The following is a 20,905-nucleotide window of genomic DNA, read 5'->3' as shown; positions in this document are numbered from 1 at the left end:
GGCTATAAGACATATTTATAAATATTCTGGAAGGTTTATGGTCGATATAATCTGTATACATGTAACGGTTTCCCTATATAGCCCTTTATATTCATTTTACTTGTGTGTCCCCTTAGGGCCCTGGGAGGTAACCAGCTATACTGTGACTGTAACCTGAAGTGGCTCTCGGACTGGATCAAGAAGGACTACGTGGAGTCCGGCATCGCTTCCTGTGTAGGCCCCGCCTCCATGCTCAACAAGCTCCTGCTGACTACACAGTCCTCTCTCTTTGTGTGTAATGGTGAGTCAACTATCACTGTGACAGGGTCAATGAAAAACCTTAGTTGAAATTCAGCTTCTGATTAAATGATTGGTTCCTGTAGTTACATTTGGTTTGATAGACATTCGGAGATGCATAGATTTGAAAAAGCTGCTAGTTTAGTTAATCTTGAGCAAGCCCTTTACATTATTATTTTTGGGGGGGGGGGGGGGGGGGGGGGGTGTTGGTTGAATTATTCATTTTAATGAAAGTTAAAGAAAGGTTTCTCTGTACATTGTTTTGTATGAGGGAGAAAATTGTAATGATGAATAATGTATGGAGTTAACTGGAAAGTATTGATGTGGATTATTTAAGGACCCCCTGATCCGGAGGTGATGGGAAAATGTAATGCTTGTCAGAGACAGCCCTGCCAGAACGGAGCTACCTGTAAGGGCATCGACTTCAAGAACTACACCTGTGAATGTCCGGCAGGATTCCACGGAGACAAGTGTGAGAACGAAATCAACGCCTGCTTCATCAATCCATGTCTTAATGGTGCTTGTGAAGTTCTGGACCACGGAAGATTCAGGTAAGCAGTCTATTCTCCTTTAGTTTTTTTAACTTTAACATACTAGTGACCAGTACAGTCGACTGTATTTATGGTAGTTTGTCTATTTCTTTACTTTTGCATACTAGTAACCAGTCTTAGAGTTCTACTGATATTTTGGTGAATTTTTCTTTCAGATGCAAGTGTAACAATGGGTTCCAGGGTGACCGATGTGAAACAAACATTGACGACTGTAAAGGCCATGCCTGTATGAACAATGGTTCCTGCATTGACCTTGTAGAGGGTTACACCTGTCAATGTGGTCCAGGTTACACAGGTATGGCAGTCCACTCTGTTGTTTCTCTGTACAATTACCTGCAGTAATCTGACATTTGAAAATGTTCAGTGCAGCTGATGCATAGGTGTTGTAGGGTGAACAACATTTGTATGATTGCTGTTTTGTAATCCAAACGAGTTAATGAAGTTATCTGATTAGTGTACAAAAACTGTAACCAGATGCAATTTACATGATGAATTGTCCATGTACAAATTTTTGAGAGATTGTGCAGTTCAATAATGTTAAAGTAATGAAAACTTGATTGCATGCAGTAGTGTGGATGAGATATGATGCTGCCCTTCCATATCAAATATTTGACTTTTCTTTGCAGGCAAGATGTGTCAACAGAAAATCCGATACTGTGTCGGAAATTACAACTTTTGTCAGAATGGTGGAACTTGCGTTAATCTGGACACAGATTACAGGTAAACAATAGACAAATCTGTAGTATAGTAGATGTTAAAAAAAAATGAAGGTTTTTGTTGGAAGTAAGATATCTCATGGTCAAATTAGGGAACATTATGTCTGCTCCTTTTATCTCTATTATGCAATTTGTTATCAACAGGCATTTAATTTTTTAATGAGGATATCTTTCGCAGTATCTAAGTGAAGTCACCTAAGCACTGTTTAGCATCATTAATTGACAGCCCTAACTAAAGTTTATAAGTCAACTGCTAAAGTTATCTGTTACCTTAAATAATCTACGACTGAAGATGTCAGTTTCAGAATTTTGAAAATAAAAAATAATAATTTTATCAGCAGAAGAATTACACCAATTGCATTTTTAAATCTAAACATAATGTTGATAATGGATTCAGCATTCTTTTAAAAAAGAAAAAAACATTATCTACCTAAAATTCCTGCATGATTTATTAAGCTAGAATAAAACCCATCGTGTATGAAATGTTATGTCAGAATTCCACCTCTTTAAGGAATATAGTGTAGGCTTTTCCTAAAGGTATGGAAGACTCTTGAATTCCTTAATGATTATTTTTTATGAAATAAAACCAAATGGTGTTGAAAACAGGACTGTGACTAATGATAAGCATTTTTTCTTTAAACATTTCAGCTGCAAGTGTACAACGGGCTACTCGGGGAAGAATTGTACGCTGAACCTGGACGACTGTAAGTCTCACTCCTGCCTGAACGGTGGTCGGTGCGTGGATGGGCTGGGAGACTATACCTGCTACTGTCCCCGGGGATTCTCCGGACGCTTCTGTGAAATAGCCCCTATGGCTGTTAACACTCAATTCTCTTATAACAGTCTCTGCCAATCTCATGCCTGTCAAAATAACGGAGTTTGCTATGTACCCAAAGGGGGATCACACTATATGTGCCAGTGTGCTCCAGGTACTAACTTTGGCCATCCTTTTCTCTTCTCGTTTATATATACATATATTTCATTGCTATTTCTCTTTGCTCTTCTTTTACACTACTATATATCATATCAGCATGCTTTCCAATACAATTATTAATGTACTTTCAAAGCATGAAAAAGTACCGTATTATTCATTATACTTAATTCTAATAAGACAAAGCATCATATACTCTCTCAAATATTATCAAAATATTTTATGGAGAAATAGCCAATTATATACATGTATCTTTGAAATGCTAAGAGCAAGCCAGAAAACAGAAATAGCTTTGCAATTATGTATAACTGTAGTATTTACATTTATTCCTATAATTAAAGTTGCAAACACATATTGACTTTTCCATATGAACACAAACTGACTTTTCCCATATGTTCATTTTCTGTTTTTACCCTGACCAAAACTTTGAATTTTTAGGCTTCTCTGGCAAGAAGTGCGAGAAGTTGAGTAGCATTTCCTTCATTGCGGATGATTCCTACATCCAGATGCCACAGATTGACTTCCAGTCCCAGGTCAACATCACCATGAACATGAAGACAAACTCAGACTCTGGCGTTATATTCTACGTCGGCGCCGACCAGCATCTGGCTGTGGAACTGTTCCGCGGACGAATCGGAGTTAGTTTCTTCACCGGGAAGTCTCCACTGTCCACCATGTACAGCTACATTTTTAGTTACGTGACCGTGAACGACGACCGTCTCCACACGGTGGAGCTAATTGTTCATCATCGTAACTTCACTATGCGAGTGGACGGGGGGGTGTCCCGATCGGTAGTTAACATGGGGGAGAGCGAGTATCTAGATGTCAAGGATGATGTGTACATTGGGGGACTGTCATCTGACAAAAGTGCAGAGGCTCACAAAAAATTCCAAATTAGAAGCCAGACTAGTTTTAAGGGTGAGTACATCATTTTTTTAACATTCTTGTAACATTTTTTGATTGTTGGCTTCCATTCAGAACAGTTTGTGAATGATCTCTGTACCTCTTAAACCATTCCTCGCAGGTTGCTTCCAAGGAGTCTATGTAAATGGAAAACAACTGGATTTTAGCGTTTCTAAATCAAATCATAAGATTATGCCAGGCTGTAAAGTTGACCCTTGTGAAAATAACAAGTGTAAGCATGGACAGTGTAAACTAAGGAAGAAGAAGGGAGGTTATAGGTGTAAATGTAAGAGAGGATACTCAGGGAAATACTGTGACAAAGGTTAGTACTTGGTGATAATACATGTATATGTGATGAAAATGAAGCTTAATCTGTCTAAATCAGATGGTGTAGAGGACAAATTTAATGGTTTTAAGCTTGATAATCTCAAAAAAACTTTTTTCCTAAGAGTATTTTATTTTTGACTTTTCCACAAGGGGATTATGTCCCTTGGCAGGCATTTTAGGGGTAAAAAAAAACCTGCATAGGATTTTTACTGTAGCTCAGTAAGTTTTGATATTTGTTACTGGGTCATTCGATACATACATTAAAAGGGGAAACAATATAAAAGAATGGAGACACTCAAATGTATAATGGTTTTCTTGTTTGGCCTTTGAGGTGACATCAGAAAAAGGGCATATTTTGCAAAGTTTGGATTTAACTGTAATTTGTCCAAAAAAAAGAGCTGGGCTTCTCATTGCTGCATGTAAATTATTGTTTTGCCAATTGTAAATTGTTTATTTGTTGTACATTTCACATATCTTTGTTTTGCAGTGCCGACATGTAAGCAAAAAATTTTCCGAAGCAGGTATACTCATCCAGTTACAAAATGTACGTCCCGGACCAGGATTAAATTCCGACGATGTGAAGGATCATGCGGAAAGGACTGCTGTAAACCCAGGAAAATTAAAACGCGGAAAGTCAGACTTTATTGCAGAGATGGATATTCATACATTCATAATCTCTCAGTCATTCGAAAATGTGGTTGCAAGAAATGCCAGTAAATTGAATTCATGCACATAACCCCGATTACTTGTCAATGTAAAAATGTGATGTGTATGTCAATCTTTGTGAGATCTTATTGTACACGAGAACCGCCAAATCAGGCAAAGCAAGTGTGAACAAAAAAACGGATTTCTGCCAACTTGGACAGATAAATTTTTGTTGCGTGTTGTGTTTTTTGAAGTTCAAAATGTGTTCGGCAGTCAAAAACTTGACCTGAAAACACTGTTGACTTCAATGCGTCAGTGTTGAAGTAGTGAGCGTTCAAAGCACAGACATAGAGAGCTAAGGTTATGACAGGCTTGCGCACTCCACAATGACTGAACAAGCAGAGACAATACAGACTTCTATTGTGCATGGACCCGTTGATTGTGATTGTTTTTCTAAGTCTAATTGTACATTTGTATGTGATGTTATGTTGAATGGCATATACATGTATTTATTGATCACATTTCAGAAGCATTTTGTTTGATACATAGATATCTTTCTTTTTTAAAACTTGTATAGTAAGGCATTTTCGTTATAATGCTTTAAGAAACATTACAAAATATTTTGCTTTACAGCAAAAATGACATTTTCAACTAATTTGTGAGTTGATTAATTGCTGATGGTTATGAGACATATGTTAGAGTAGATCTGATTGGATATCATGTATCTGTTTGTCCTTGTCATTGGCCTATACGTAATACGCAATATTCTATGGAAGGTATGATCTGTAAGAATTCTTTTTATCGTTTGTACAGTGGTTTAGTGTACCGGTAATAGTTAGATGTACGTCATACTTATTATTAGATGTACGTCATGCATTTGTTTTGTTTTGAAAGACGCATGTTTGGTGTTGCCGTAGCAATATGAAGTGAATTTAACTTTTATACAAATTTTAAATCAGCAAGCAAAGAACTGTTAATTGTCTTAAAGCACTGCCCCCTTTTATACAGTAATCTGTCTAATTGTATGGTTTGATAAAATGACCACTCATCTTAATTAATGAGGAAAATACTTGTTGTTTGATTCTTGATTTTAACGATTCAGGCCCACACGTCTGATGTAGTTTGCAGTGATTCTGTTTGTTCTTTTGTTGTTGTTGCTAGTTTTACACTTACAAACAGATAAGAAAAACTTTTCTTACTTGGCTGGAATTTATGTTCTCTTTCGACCTTTCTTTAATTTCAAGAACAACTTTTTGTTTTGTGTCCTTGCACGTCTACCTCAGTTATATCTAATTATTAATATTGACTCTGAGAAAAAGGAGGAAAGAAATTACGGAGAGATGTACTTGTTTTAGAGACACGCCCATTTCATTCATCAAACACGAGAGTAGTAATCTCATTGCTTTATTTAAGAAACGCATTAATTTCATGTGCATTATTTTTACAATATAAAGAACATTTTTAATACGATTAGAAAAATTAATAATGTATGTGTACCACTGTGAATGTGTTACTTGGAGAAATTAATACTTTGTAAGTTAAATTGTAACAGTAACACGTACGACTTCCTATTTTTTAACTGTTGAACATGGCTTCCAATAAAGTCATTTCTGACGGTGATTCTGTTTCTTCTTCTTTACTTATGTTAACCTGTGCAACACCTTTCCTTTTGCCAGCAGGAATAGTGTACAGTCAATCTAGACTACAGTCCAGTTCACAGCTGTAACGTAGACATTCTTTATCAGATATCTCTCCTACATGGTACTGTTAAGTGGGCCTCAACACACACAGGAAAGATATCTTGTACCAATTGCTCTAATTTAAAAAAAAGTTCAAAAATTTAAATTCCATGTCGTGGTCTGTAGGAACCAGCAACTCTTACATGATAGCATATCAACAGCCTTGTTTGAGGAGTATAGAGGTAGGATCAGGTCATAAGTGGGAGGGGTTCAAATTCATGCAATTGTTTTGGCAAGGCAACAGAAGATAGCTGAATATTCCTTTTTTTTTTCTTCTTGCTGAAAGTCATTCCCAGATCGTGTAGGTTTGGGTACTTAACGTAATGAACTTGAAATAACATCTTGAATTAGGGCAGAATTTTTAGGTTCATTCCAGTCCTTTGCCTGTTATAATCAACAAAAATAATTCCAGTAGATTTTTTTTTTCATTTTATTTGACCAATTGCAAATTCATTATACACAAACAAGTGTGTTATTAGTAAGAGACAATTAATAGGTGCAACATCTAAACTTTCTCCCCAACAAAGTGTCCGTTTCTTTTTGTCCTATTTAATATATAACAACTACATGAAGAATATTAATTGAAAAAAAACTCAAGATTTTCTTAAGATACACAACCTTTGAAAGGCTTTAAATTAAACCTTATTTCATTGTACAAGAGCAAAAAACAATTTTCACGAGGTATTAGTTTGTTGATGCCTGCATAACTCTATCAATCTGACACAAGCATAATGTATTTAAATAAAATTGATATTGTGAATCAAAAGAGTAATGGATTAATACAATTATTATAATATTTTACAGGTGTACTACACATAAATATCATAAATCAATGTGATTTTGTACATCTTCATTTCAAATGTGCTAGAAAACATTCAAAATTTTCAATGAACTTTTTGCTGATATATTTATACAAGGCTTTAAATTTATTGCAATTTCATGAATACACTGACATCAACAAGAGGCAAAAAAGCAGAAAACTTTCAATGAAAGGGCAGCACTGCATTTTGAGATAATAAAAAAAAGCACCACTAAAAAAAACCAGTGTGACTAGACATGTTAATATAAAGGAAAGCCATCAATAAAATGGAATAAAGGGGGCCATTATAAGAAACATGTTCTAGTATCATGAATTAGCTGTGCATCATTCCAGCCCAGTATCAGAATGTCTTGACTCTGAAGACAAACGAACAAAAAATGTGTAGGAGATATAGCACTGAAAGAAATATAGCCTACAATTAGTGCAAGGATTATGCAACATGCAGTTCAATGTTTTACAAAATAACTGCAAGACACAAATAATTCATAAATACCGAGATCTAATGCGCAAGTTACATATTTTATATGCTTTTGTGTCAAAGTGTGGTATTAATTACATGCATTGGATCCAATATATCAAAGTATACATACAAACAGATATATTTAAGGTATGTAACTGATTAAGCAAACTTTATAAAATTATGTAGAAAAGTTCTGTATCGAAAGTGCAAGTCTTTAATGCCTCAGTAAATTTAGAACTTTTTTTATCCCCATTTTGTTTTTAATATTGTCATAAAATATTGTTAAAAAATACTGAAATCCAGAACATGTGCATTGATTTATCTAAGTTTTTGAGAACATGTATTTGTCTGGTATAATCTTTCCTATTACGGATGAAAAACCATTTAATTAAAGTGTTATTCATGGGTCATTTGTAAATCTGCAAGTTTTCCCTTAAAAAAAAAATCTCAGCATCTCAAGATCAGATTGCTTATAATTACATATTTCCCACACATGAAGTATTTTAATGACATGCTATGAGGTATAAAGCATGCATATACGGATAGCTACCATAGAACAAAGCATGCATAGATAACAAGGACAGAGGAAATATAAATAAAACACCAGAATGTGGATGTATATCTATTTTGTTGTACAAGGTAAACCTGTACTATAATTATTTTTGTTTCCTTTTATGATTATATCATAACTGTATAATAAGGTTATACAGATAACATATGTGAAAGGGGGGGGGGGTAGGTCACAGGTATTGCAAAGCAATTAAAATGGAATGCCTTAATTATGATATGAAATAAGAATAAAAGCATCACAGCTTTGCAGCAGACAAAAATAAAAAACCTGAATAAATTTAATAAAAAAAAATACTGCTCTCTTGCTTGTAAAGCCAAGATATCTCATTGAGATCAAGAAAGCAACTGTTTTTCAAAGCCCTGCGATTTTCTTCCACAGTCTCATATATTCAAAGAAAGACAACTCCAAATGAGGGGACTTTGAGGAAGATTTGAGAGCTTTAAAAAAGACTAGCTCTGGTAAGTAGTAAAGCTGTTACATAGTAAGCATTCACATATAAAATACATGCATATTTTTGTGACTGTAATTTCAATTTCACAACAAAATGTACACTAAATTTATGAGTATATCATTTAGATTTGAAATGAACACTTACAGCATTTCTTAATCTCACTATGAGGTACAACACATCTTCAACATTGAAATAAAAGCACAACCTTACAAAGTATCAACAATTCAAGATATAAAATGGAATAAAGTAACAAACATTTCCAACTGAACTGATAAATCAGCTAAGATTGAGTTCTGATTTTCTTAAATTAAATTTTAGGAAACATTGACAGTTTTACACGATGCTATAATTTTTAGATCAAATATCAAAAGTACAGATACTGTATATACTAGATGCAGCCTTTTTAGTTATCCTATATCTATTATTATAGTTATATTCCCTACAAACAGTAACTTAATTGATCAATCCACTCTATTGCACAAGAATGAGTCTTATTCATTGTAAATTCTACATGCACTAGCATAAAAAAAGTTTTAAAGGGAATTAACAGTCATGTGAATAGAACTTGATTAGCAAATATCAATTTTGCTAATTTCCATATTGCATCCAAGCGGATAAGAAGAGTTCTTATCTAACATTTTCTAATATATGATTTTTAGTTCAGGTATAGAAAAAATTGTGTCAATCAAGCAAAAATGATTAAAGTTCAACTTATTTATGTTGAGTAGGCTATATGATAAGTTTCGTTGTGAATATTTTGAAACTAGGCGATTTCGTTGTGTAAACTACTAGTACTCAAACTTGCCTGTACAAGATGCAATGTTTCGAAACGGAAAAATTTTAAATGTCCTCAAACAGAATTAAACTAGAGTTGTTTCTGTAAACCAGAAGAGCTGATAAGAGCTGATGTTGAAAAATTAGCATTGATTTCAAAGGAATGTATCGACAGCTTGTTCTTCCTAATAACTATCAGGTATTTTAATACTGTATACGGGGTTACTTTCACGCCCGTTTAATATTTGCCCCTCTACACTTGCAAACAGTTTTTGCCCCGTCTTGAATTCCACCAGACATAATTTTGTTCAAAAGGGATAAATTGAGACACTGGAATTTGCCCAGTCTTAAATTTACCTGCTGACAAACATGGGCGAAAAGAGCAAAAATAAAATGGAGGCGAATATTTTCCTGTATGTACCGGTATACAGTAATGCTAAGTTGAGTTGTCATTAATAAATATGGGACGTACAATAAGTTAAGATACCCTACACAAATAAAATGGTGATACAGACGTATAGGGAACAGATATCACAGATGGAATGAAAACAGACAGTGGGGAAAATTTGGTGTAAATAAGTTAGCTTGAGTTTGTCTATGTCTCAACTGTATGTGCCGCAATAAGAGAATAATGTCCTAAACAGTATAAACTTCATAAAAATATAAACTGTGTGTGGCATTCCCGCTCTCCTATCATGGCCTCCAACTCCTGCTGAATGGCATCAAAGATTCGGTGCATTTTTCTGGTTGTTGTCCCTGGAGTTTGTATTTTTAGGGTCTTGGAGAGGTTCTTGGAATCTGTCTCTAGATTTGAGTTCTCTGGGTCCAAGTCTTCAACTTTTTCTTTTGAAGTCTCTAGATTTGAGTTATCCATGTCCACTCCTTCTACTTTTTCTTCCTCGACGATAGAAATATTGACTGGTTGTTTTGCTGGAGGATATTCAGAGCTGGGCATTTTGGAAGTTTCCAAGATTCCACAAGAGACCAAAACCATGTCATCAAAGTCCTGCGAATGCCTGTTTTTAATTTCAATCTCGCTGTCATCATGACTGCCTTGTGAGTTCAGTCTAGACCATCTTACAGAGTTTCGACTTCTGTCTTCCACGGCTTCATCATCCTCATTCCCAGCATCCTTTGCTGTTTCACCTCTCCTGTCAAGTTTTGGCAGCGAAATCTTCGGTAGTTTTATTCCGGAGCTGATATTTTTGGTTACATTTTTGGTTACATTCTTGGTAATGTTTACAAAGTTTGGAAATAAATTCTTCCTTGGTTGACTTGGACTGCTGACTGGCGATGACATCACTGGACTGACTGACCTTGGACTACTTCTGAGTGACCTTGACCTGGGTGAGGCTCTGCCTGACAATTTACTGAGTTCCCCGGAGGATAAATCTCTAGGTACGTGGAGGTTGGTCAGAGTTTTCTCCTGTTGTTCTACATAAATGTTCTGGACTTCAGGGTGCGGCTTGGTTTTCCTCCTGTTTGAAAGACCAATATTTTTCAAATCTGTTCACTTCATATTGTACCATAAAAAACAGCATGATAAAGTTTTCTTATAAAAATTATTTATCAGTACATGCATTCTGATATTAAGTCTATGAACAAGTCAGTGATAGAATATCATTGCTACATTTAATTGAATAGGAAACTTTGCATTTACAGACATTCACCTGTCTAATTTTGACTTGGTTTCAAGTTCCAATTTTAAAGACAAAATTTCTTGGGCAGCAGCAAAAGCCTGATGAATGGCTCTAAGACTCTCTGTAACAAAAAGGAATTTAACGATATTTCTTACAATGTCTCCATTAACATGAGAGGGATATATCAAAGATACTTAAGCTTAAATTTTTGAATGTTTGAAAAAAAGTAAACATGGCTAAAATTAGCTAACAATGAAAGACAGCTGAAATGTACTTCCATTTAAATCTGTAAACATGTTTTTTAAATGTAGTTTTATATACCATGATATATGTATATATCATGGGCTACCTTTAGCATCTTCCATGTTTTTGACAGCAATGATCATGTTGTTGAAGAGCCTGGTCCGAGGAATCCTGAATGTGTGGAAGAATCCGTCCTCCGCATAGTGCTGGTAGTGGAGCCGCAAACACACAAACTTGGATTTAAAAATGGACGGCTCTGCTCCTATGTGATAAAATATCAGAACCATTAAGCATAAAAGTCAATTTAACAATATCCTAACCACAATCTTTCTAATGTAGTCAAATAATCCACAATCATTGTATCCCAGTTTGTAATGATTTGATTTCTATGTACCTATTTCCATTTTGACTATGTCCTCAAGGAATATCCTCTGATACTGGACGATTTGTTCCTCCTCATCATCGTACCAGGCTACATACACTGACCTCTGACTGAGGAGCAGAATGATGTCCATATCCAACCGGTCCTCATCTCCTGTCCTTCACAAGTATAAAAAAAAAAGAAGATCAAGTTTGATATGTTAGTGAAATAAAAATGAATTGAAATGTACTAGTACTCTGTTTTCCTTGATGTTTAAGTAATTGGAGATTTTCCTTGGATTAGTTACGTTTGAAAAAAGAAGAACTGAGTAAATCAAAATTGTAATCTGTATGCTTAGATGCCACTTGTGAAGGATTGATGGAACAGGTCTACCATAATTAATAAATGCTTGACATTTCTTGTCTTGATTTCAGAGTTATTTCTCTTTGCTAGTACTTTTCAATTAAGGCTAAGTCTGTGGGCAAGTGAATTACCTACTCATGAAAATATTTCTTAAAGAATGGTGATAAAATGATTTTAAGTTTTCTGTGAAACAGCTGATTTCCTTGAATATTTTTGGTCTTCCAACAACTAAATGCAAGGAACTCCCTAAGCCAGGAATTTTTTTTTTCAAGTTTTCTTTGCCACTGTGCAGATACTTTATTTTCCCTACATATCATTCACCAATATACTGTCCTATCTCTCCTCTTCCTTTGTTATCATATGTTATTCCACTTATTGAGGGTCTGCATTGATCAGACTCCACTCTCCAATTCACTGCTCTGATATATAAGATTTGATATTCAACTTAATTGCTAATGGTCTATACTCCAGTTACTGGGGGTCTATACATGTATTCCACTTACTGATGGTCTATATTCCACTTACTGAGGGTCTATACATGTATTCCACTTACTGATGGTCTATATTCCACTTGCTGATGATCTATATTCCACTTACTGAGGGTCTATACATGTATTCCACTTACTGATGGTCTATACTCCACTTACTGAGGGTCTATACATGTATTCCACTTACTGATGGTCTATACTCCACTTACTGAGGGTCTATACATGTATTCCACTTACTGACGGTCTATATTCCACTTACTGAGGGTCTATACATGTATTCCACATACTGATGGTTTATACTCCACTTACTGATGGTCTATATTCCACTTACTGAGGGTCTATATATATATGTATTCCACTTACCGATGGTCTATAAGATTTAATATTACGATTACTGAGGGTCTATTCATGTATTCCACTTACTGAATATACATGTATTCCACTTACTGAGGGTGTATACATGTATTCCACTTACTGAGGGTGTATACATGTACTCCACTTACTGAGGGTGTATTCATGTATTCCACTTACTGAGTAATATATGTTTTACGGTGCTACCGTTCTGGCTAGCGCAGCAAGAAATACACATACATGTACCTTGCATCATTGTCAACCTATTGTTATTTATGTATCAACTAATGTCAAAGAAATTTTGAGAGATTATTTCTACAATAAGTATACCGGGGCAAAGATACTAATTTTAATGGTCATGATACATACAGCGCAACCCTCTACCCCTCTCCCGAGAGAGAGAGAGAGAGAGAGAGAGAGAGAGAGAGAGAGAGAGAGAGCCCGGTCCCTGTTTGTAGGTGTATAATTTCCCACTTTTAAATTTAATGGTTTGACTATATGCAATATCTACATAAATTTTTTAACTGTTTATTTTTTCTCTTTATTCCTTTTTATTTAGTTCAAAATATCCTATTGTTTATTTCCTCCCTACTCATATACTCATATACTTACCTGCCCACTGTACATGCATGCACAATTAGCTTAAAAATGAATCGATATGACAGTAAAGTATGGCTCTTCCTAGTATATATTTACATAATCTCTATATTAAAAAAAAACAAATCATATGTCAATGAGACAGGTATCGCAGTCTATACTGAGATAGCTAGTACACGCATTACAGATGTTTGATCCACTGTGACGTCATCCATAACTTTGTTCCTCTTTGTTTACGTATCTCGACTCAATACGAAGGTATGGAAGCAAGTAACAAATCTCTTGAGTCTCGCCAAAGCATATGCGTGTCTAAACGTGTCTTCAAACTTTAAGACACCGTAAATTATGAGTTAAAAGTCGGCCATTTTTGGCATAGCACCACGGGTGAAAACATTAGAGAGCACTTACTGAGGGTATATAAGATTTGATATTCCACTTACTGAGGGTATATAAGATTTGATATTCCACTTACTGAGGGTCTGCATTAATCAGACTCCATCCTCCCATACACTGCTCCGGTTCAATGATCAGCATCTTCTTAGCGTCCTCAATCAGCATTTTTAGGTTCTCCTCTTTCTCCAGCAGCTCATTGGAGTCCTCCTCTTCCTCGCCCTCGGAGGAGTCCAGTCTGTCCGAGGACAACATCATGGCCTCGGTACTGACCAGCTGTCCCAGCATCAGGTCAATGGTGGCCTGTCGGTAGCTGTCCTTGAAGCGCAGGTAGTACCTGGTGGTAAGTACAAATGACCTCAATAATACTGCAAACTTTTTTTTCTTGCAAGAAAATACTCCAAGATTCATGAGAACTTGTTGTCAGGAATGTTTCTTGCTGTGAACTAGTATTTTAATATCCATTGTATTCTTCTTTTTTTATTAAGGTGGTATGGAACATCTATCGATATTAATGTGGATTAAAGTTCATTATAATTGACAGACTTTCACTGGTTTTTCAAATTTCTTAATATTAAACCAAAAAATAGCTTTTAAAAATATTTGGAGAGGTAAAAATTGTAAAACCAATGCTGTTAAGTGACAATAATTGAAAAGAAAATACTTATATAATTATACTTCATTTTATTGGTTATTTTGATAAACAATAGATCACAACATGGAAGTGTCCCATACCACCTTAATTAAGGCTTAATTGTGAAAATTAGTTGTAGCGAAACAGTTTATCAGGTACTGAGCAGTTGCAAAATAAAGTTGTGGCAAATACATGAAAAAAAGTTGGTTTACAGAGCTCTGTATAAAGATGTAGAAATATTAAAATTTTGAATAAAAAGTTTACGGATTTCTTCACAAATAAAAAATTTACGGTCAAAAATATCATATTCAAAATTTTTAGTCAGATCTGATGGGTAAAATGTTGGCCATCCATTTTCCTTAACTTTGAATAATTATGCATATTCTTCTTCATGAAAATTGATTTAAGAGACGGAATAAAAAGTTCAAAGAAATTGGAACAAAGTGTCAGTCTCCTTTAAATCAAGTTTTAAAGACTGCAGGGATTGAGTCAAGAACATCACAAAAAGAATGACAGATAAACACAGCTAGGCTGTCTCGTTTATTAATTTTAATCACTGTAACATGGAAACAGTTGCATCCTAGAAACTAAGGCAGACGACAATTGATTGGTCAATATTACGTAACATCATTTAACAGCCTTGAACGAATTTTTAAATCATTTTTCATCCCTTATCTTTTTATACCTTCATTAAAATTTCAGTGAAAAAAAGATAAAAATTCAATCCATGAAAAAAAAAAAATGGGGACAACATGCCCAGGTGTGTACTGAAATCTTATATGAACCTCCCATAGGAAAGACAGGTAAAGAAATGCATCATGCAAGGCCCACAATAACATGTGATCTGAGAGTCAAGTACCTGTTAGCTGAGTTAACACCATCCTTCATCATGCCAGTAAGTTTTCTCTCCCCTGTTCTTGTGTAGTCCCCCTGCACAAAGAAGGCTAGTTATTCAAGAGTTCAGGAGATCTCATACAAAAGGCAATGAAGTAAAGCTTGTAGAAAGGGGCATGCACAATTCTGTTGTATCAAGTTAGATTTGTTATTTTGGGAGAAATCTAGAACAAAAATTGAGTAATGGTATTCATGCAAAAGTTAAGAGACATATTTCCAATCAATGTTGTTTTTGAACTCTTTCTGTTGTATCAAGTTAGATTTGTTATTTTGGGAGAAATCTAGAACAAAATTGAGTCATGGTATTCATGCAAAAGTTAAGAGACCTATTTCCAATCAATGTTGTTTTTGAACTCTTAGAAAATATAAAAAAATCATGTGCTTCATGATAGCATAAACAATGTAGGGAACAACAATCAACCTTGTGGGACACCTGTACTTTTGTAAAACAAGTTTCCCAAGTTGGGTAATTTACTTCTTTTCATGCATAAATTACCCATAATATTTCAGCTGTTCCTATTCAGACTAGCTTTCAAAGACACAAAAGTATACATATCCACTAATGCTTTGAATGGATGTTAGAATGTTTAAAGACTGATACCTTCAGAGCAGCAGTGCCAGCGTACTGGCGACTGATGGCATCACCATTGTTGGCCCATAGAACCTGGAAGATCTTCTTACAGCTGGAGGGAAGATTCTCATCCGGTGGAAGAATCCCAAGCTTTCTCAACTGTAAAAAAAAGTTGTTTTTTTAAATGGGTAAGCACTTCTTGGCTGTGATATAGCCATTTTTTTTTTCCCGCATCATGATGTTAAATAGTTCTATTGCACTTGATATTATTTGCCATATATTTTTAAATACAGGTGCTATGTTTCTTTATTTTAAAGTGCAGATAATAAAAACTTTTTAAAAAAAATATAGATTTGGTCAATTACTTGTGTTTCCATGACAATTCGAGCGACGGCTGTCTGACTGACATTGGTTCTGTCCAGACAGTCCACACAGTTGACCCTGAACACGCCTCTTTGTTCACAGATTGTATCCTCCCTGCTCAACCTTGTCAAAGAAAAGAAAACAGTATAGATATAGTATGTATTTCATTCTAAATTTCTTTTTCATTTAATTCTTTGTTGTTGAACACTGTAGGTGTAAAAGTAATTAAGCTATTGGTAAAACTTAACAAATACCAACCCCTTCACACCAGCACTTGTGCAAATCAATATGATTTGATGATCTTATTATTCAAAATTTAATTATTATTAATGACTAACCAGCAGTATCTCATCTCCTTGATCATGTCGCTGACTCCATCAGTCAGTATGGACACATTCTCAAACTTCATGCCACGGCTGGAAATGTAAGAATTAACAAGGTCATGAGTCATAGACAAGAAGATAATGGCATTGATATGATTCAAAATTATAATTTTTATTCATTAATAAAATTACGAGCTATAAAATTATACAAAGGCATTTGCCACATGAGATATCTGAATCTCCAAATAAAATCAATATTAAGTATATAGCAGAGAGTATCAGTTGTAGTAGGAAAGGAGAAATGCACATGTAATAATGGCTGGAACGGGAATCAAACCTGGGACACCAGCAACTCTAGTCAGGAGCTCTACCACTGAGCTACTGTGGTTTCATCAATATTCGTTGAGTACCAATTTTCGTGGATTTCGTTTTTAAGTTTAACCATGAATTTAAATGTTCATTGAAGTGCATTTTCTACTAACAATTTGTATTGATAGGGTCATTGGCCACGAATTTACGTATCCTTGAAACTGTGATTTTCACTTTATCCACGAAAATTGATACCCTTGAATATTAATGAAACCACAGTACTCAGTCCATTATCCATGGTCCATATAGCCCCAACTACTACACAGTTATACATGTAATTCTATTTTTCTCAGAAATTCAGTATGTATGTTCATGCAAGTTTGAGGTATTATCAATAGCTCACCAATGTTCATGAAAGTCAAAGGAGGTATAGGTGATATGAGGCGAGTTGAACTCAATGATGTGGTGGAGATAGGCATCGCTCAGTTCCTTTTCTTTGCCCGTAAGTTCAGCCAAGTTAATGATCAAGATGGGGGAATACAGGGAGAGCTGTTCATCCAGGTGTCTGCAAAAAGCTTCATGGGTCTCCTTATGTCCTGTAAAACAGAAATGTTTTCTTAAGGTAGTTCAATCTACATTGATGTTGACCTTAATGTTACATGACACTAAGCATAACAGTTTTCGTGCTCATGCATCCAAATCTTTGACAAGCACTTGCTGGTATTTTTTGACAGTGAAATTCAAATAAGATAGTGGTTTTGTTTATCTTTGTAATATTTACTTTAATCAAGTTCATGCTTATAAATTTATTGCACCAACTTACGGTTATATGGGCTGTATTATGACAGGGGACAGTTTTAACATGATCTAAAAATTGTTCTGATGGCTCCAGGTCAAGAATCTAACAAATTTTGATATAATCACTATCTTATCTTTCTTTGTGATCATCAATTGACGTATATCAAGTGAAAGGTATGTAAAGAGGCATGTCAAACAGTTATCATGCGAGTCTGTTTGTGCAAGTACAATGTAGGTGTAAATGCATGGAGGGGAAAATTAATTAAACGGGTATATATGTACATTGTCATACATCAATATTGCAAGTATATATGCTATCGATCCATGTATATTTCTACATACTGGTAATACCTGCATACAATCAACCCAAGAAGCTTTCAGTAAAACAAAATGAATGATAATGTTCAGAAATATTGCATGGTCACAACCCTCTTCAAGGTGGTATAGGACACCTCCATATTGTGGTGTACTTCAGATTGAAATTATACAATAAAATCACACATATAATTTTATGAACTTTTTCTTTCATGAAATTGTTACACTGTACCTATAACAGCTGCATAGAGCAATTGGTTAAAGTGTTAACTATGAATCTGTAAATCATAAGTTCCTATCATGCTACGGCTTTTATAACTTTCACCTTACCAAAAAAATTTATAGTTTTTGGTCTATAAAATGGTAAAAGTGTTTCAATTACAATGTACCTTTATCCACATTAAGGTCAGACGACACGTTCCTCAATTTTAGATAACTTTTTCCAGGAATTTGTTAATGGTTTACTACTACTTTGACAAGCTTTCTTGCAAAAAATTAGGGTACCTTACCAGGCATTTCTGCAAAATACTAGAGTATGGAATTTTCTATATAATCTTCTTGAAAATACACTTGAATTGCTGATATAAAAATAAATACATCTACAGCACAGCGAAATTCACTAAATTAGAAGTATATCTCCGCCGGGGCGGGGACTTGAACTCTAGAACCTATACGCTTCTGGCAGTGAGTGGCCACGGTTCTAACCACTCGACCATGTACACATATAACCAATTTCAAGTAAATTTTGATCATTTTTAAAGCAATTATAAAATTAATGTTTTTTATTGGAACTCTTTATTACGAGGAGATACAAAAAAGATTCTTGAGGAACATGTCGTCTGACCTTAATATTGACAGGTGCCCCATACCACCTGAAGACACTTTAATTCAATCCAAACAGTTTTGTATGCAAGCAATTCTGAATCAAAACACAATTAAAATTAATATATACAGAAAATGTGCGTTGTACATTGCTGAATTGAAACTTCCAAATTACTGAAGAAAATTAAATGGTTTCATTTTTCTTTGATGCCAAAATTTTTTAAAAAGTATCCCACTGAGGGTATCTAAGAACCTCAATTGACACATTTTTTCGTAGGTAATGGATCCGGTACCAGAGGGATAAACCACAGACTTTACAAAAGACTTCCATTATAAAGCTATACATTAAGTTCATAGAAAGATACCAAGAAGATAGAATTAAATATATTTGTACCATGCAGGAAGTGTACTACTGAGCACCAACACTTCTTCCCTGCTACAAATTAACAAATTTTGAGTTTCTCACATGAGTGGATACTCTACCTAAATATTTATTCGATATTAAAACTGTAGAAAGAGAAATGTACATTTCCTGGTATATGGTAGTTGTATTTTGGACAGCAGTGATGGTGTGGAATATTAATACTTAGACCTGCTGGTCTTATATATATATACATATATTGTCATATCAATCTGGCTGGACATGATGACATTTTGATGATAAACATCATTTACATGTCCAGCAAAAGTCACCATTTATCAACCTTAATCCCTCAGATTCGTGAATCAGAATAAACTTCCCATGAATGTCTTTTGTTGGATTATTATCATTATTAATAACCGTAATTCATCACCGAGATTACAAACAGGTAAAAACACTTCTGGGATTTTAAAATCCACTTCTCAATCACATTTTTAAATGAATGCATGCTTGCATGTTTTCTTGATTGTGTGGCATGGAGCTAGATATTTAAGAACTTAATTGTTCATGCCACCATAAACAGCAACACAATTCATCCTTGTAGGATAATTCAACTGATTTTATATCTTAATTCAAGTTCAAATTCACATCTCTCCTTTTCAAAAATTTCTTCTTGAATTTTATTCATGTTACACAGTTAGGAGGTACAAAAGGACGAATAGCCAAGTATTTCGGTCTTGAAATTCAATGTGAAAGAAATACTGTGAGAGCTTATAAGTGAAGACCAAGGGAATATTTTTTTTATAGAAGTTACCATGAGTAATCAATCATGAGAAATGATTTTTCATACTCAAGATTTGGTTATGAATGCTTTTTAATGCAGGCATTACCTTCAGGAATTTATAACATTTATAGAGATACACATGTAGTTTATAAATACATGTATTTAGATCATTGCTAGAAAATCTATGTTCTTATCGAACTTCCTTACTTCCTCGAAAAATGAATCATATTTATGATTGTTAGCTATCTCTGAGTGTCCATGCAGATGGTACACAATGAATGCATGGAAGCCCCACTCCTAAATACCAGTAGCTTTATTTCTGATAAATCACAAATTTGAGTAAATTACGTAACACCTACTCATGCCCTCAGAACAATAATTGTTTTATTACCCCAGGACACTGCTCTTATCAGTAGCAGTATTTACAGGTAATTCAAGGAATTTTTTTTTAAATTGGTATGTTTGAACACTGAGACTCTGAAGCCTAACGGCTTCCCATTTTGTGTGCCTCACTTATGTTTATACTTAGAACTTGTACAATACTGATGAGCTTATATGGCTCAAAGTTGAAATAAATAATAAAAACAGATATTTACAGCATTTTGACCCATTAGGGTATATATAAGTAAATTTACAATATTGTATAACCAATAAGTTTGAGAAAAATATACTTTAGCATTAATTACTGCATGCAGATTCAGTTCACCAACCCAATATCATATCATAAATTAAAATTATCTCATATGTGTGTTTTTTATTCTCTTGAAAATCAAAAGATAATTACTTTTCCTATTTTATGTACATGTGATTTCAAAAGCCCATCTCCATGTAACTGATGTTTAAAAGAGTTATTTCTCTTTTACAAATTCTTTAGATTTTACACATAACTTGATGAAAGACATTGTGTTGTTTGCAAACTTCAGAGACAAAATGTATGTCCCTTTTATCCTGAGTGAAGTCAATAACAAGTTACGCTGACATATAACTCTGTCAATTAATTACCTTCAGATGTTTGTTTGTACATGAGCTCAACTCTTTTAACTCTTGATTGTATCACAATTATTGTGTGGTGTCAGATACCTTGAGGCAATGGCTATTGAGTGAAAACATTTCTTTCTGTTTTTTGTGTCTTTA

General features: G+C 34.5%; 2 protein-coding genes and 1 long non-coding RNA gene across 6 annotated transcripts in view; 2 read left to right on the top strand and 1 right to left on the bottom strand.

Moving 5' to 3' along the window:
• The window catches only part of LOC128180874 (slit homolog 2 protein-like), a 40,355-nt gene extending 34,386 nt beyond the window's left edge, over positions 1-5,969 (top strand). For 3 of the 4 annotated variants that reach the window (XM_052849044.1, XM_052849043.1, XM_052849046.1), the window contains 8 exons: positions 117-280; positions 614-827; positions 983-1,122; positions 1,454-1,547; positions 2,192-2,472; positions 2,913-3,392; positions 3,499-3,699; positions 4,192-5,969. In XM_052849044.1, coding sequence (XP_052705004.1) covers positions 117-280; positions 614-827; positions 983-1,122; positions 1,454-1,547; positions 2,192-2,472; positions 2,913-3,392; positions 3,499-3,699; positions 4,192-4,421 — 1,804 coding nt within the window. In that variant the 3' untranslated portion in view covers positions 4,422-5,969. The remainder of the gene's footprint in view (positions 1-116; positions 281-613; positions 828-982; positions 1,123-1,453; positions 1,548-2,191; positions 2,473-2,912; positions 3,393-3,498; positions 3,700-4,191) is intronic. The other variant, XM_052849045.1, reaches the window with a different exon arrangement.
• LOC128180878 (phosphatidylinositide phosphatase SAC2-like) overlaps positions 5,230-20,905 on the bottom strand; it is a 69,434-nt gene continuing 53,758 nt past the window's right edge. Inside the window, exons 10-19 of the mRNA XM_052849052.1 lie at positions 17,095-17,287; positions 16,398-16,475; positions 16,062-16,182; positions 15,727-15,855; positions 15,091-15,161; positions 13,680-13,934; positions 11,442-11,587; positions 11,154-11,309; positions 10,835-10,925; positions 5,230-10,642 (exon numbers count right to left, since the gene is read on the bottom strand). Coding sequence (XP_052705012.1) covers positions 9,817-10,642; positions 10,835-10,925; positions 11,154-11,309; positions 11,442-11,587; positions 13,680-13,934; positions 15,091-15,161; positions 15,727-15,855; positions 16,062-16,182; positions 16,398-16,475; positions 17,095-17,287 — 2,066 coding nt within the window. The 3' untranslated portion in view covers positions 5,230-9,816. The remainder of the gene's footprint in view (positions 10,643-10,834; positions 10,926-11,153; positions 11,310-11,441; positions 11,588-13,679; positions 13,935-15,090; positions 15,162-15,726; positions 15,856-16,061; positions 16,183-16,397; positions 16,476-17,094; positions 17,288-20,905) is intronic.
• Positions 15,815-20,337, top strand: LOC128180879 (uncharacterized). Its single transcript, XR_008243266.1, has 3 exons — positions 15,815-15,884; positions 16,162-16,214; positions 18,904-20,337. It is a non-coding gene; the product is annotated as an uncharacterized LOC128180879 (long non-coding RNA).

The sequence above is a fragment of the Crassostrea angulata genome, chromosome 4 (genome assembly GCF_025612915.1).
Source record: "Crassostrea angulata isolate pt1a10 chromosome 4, ASM2561291v2, whole genome shotgun sequence".
Classification (NCBI taxonomy): domain Eukaryota; kingdom Metazoa; phylum Mollusca; class Bivalvia; order Ostreida; family Ostreidae; genus Magallana; species Magallana angulata.
The sequence above is the reverse complement of the archived record's forward strand: the minus strand, read 5'-3'. Positions and strand labels throughout refer to the sequence as shown.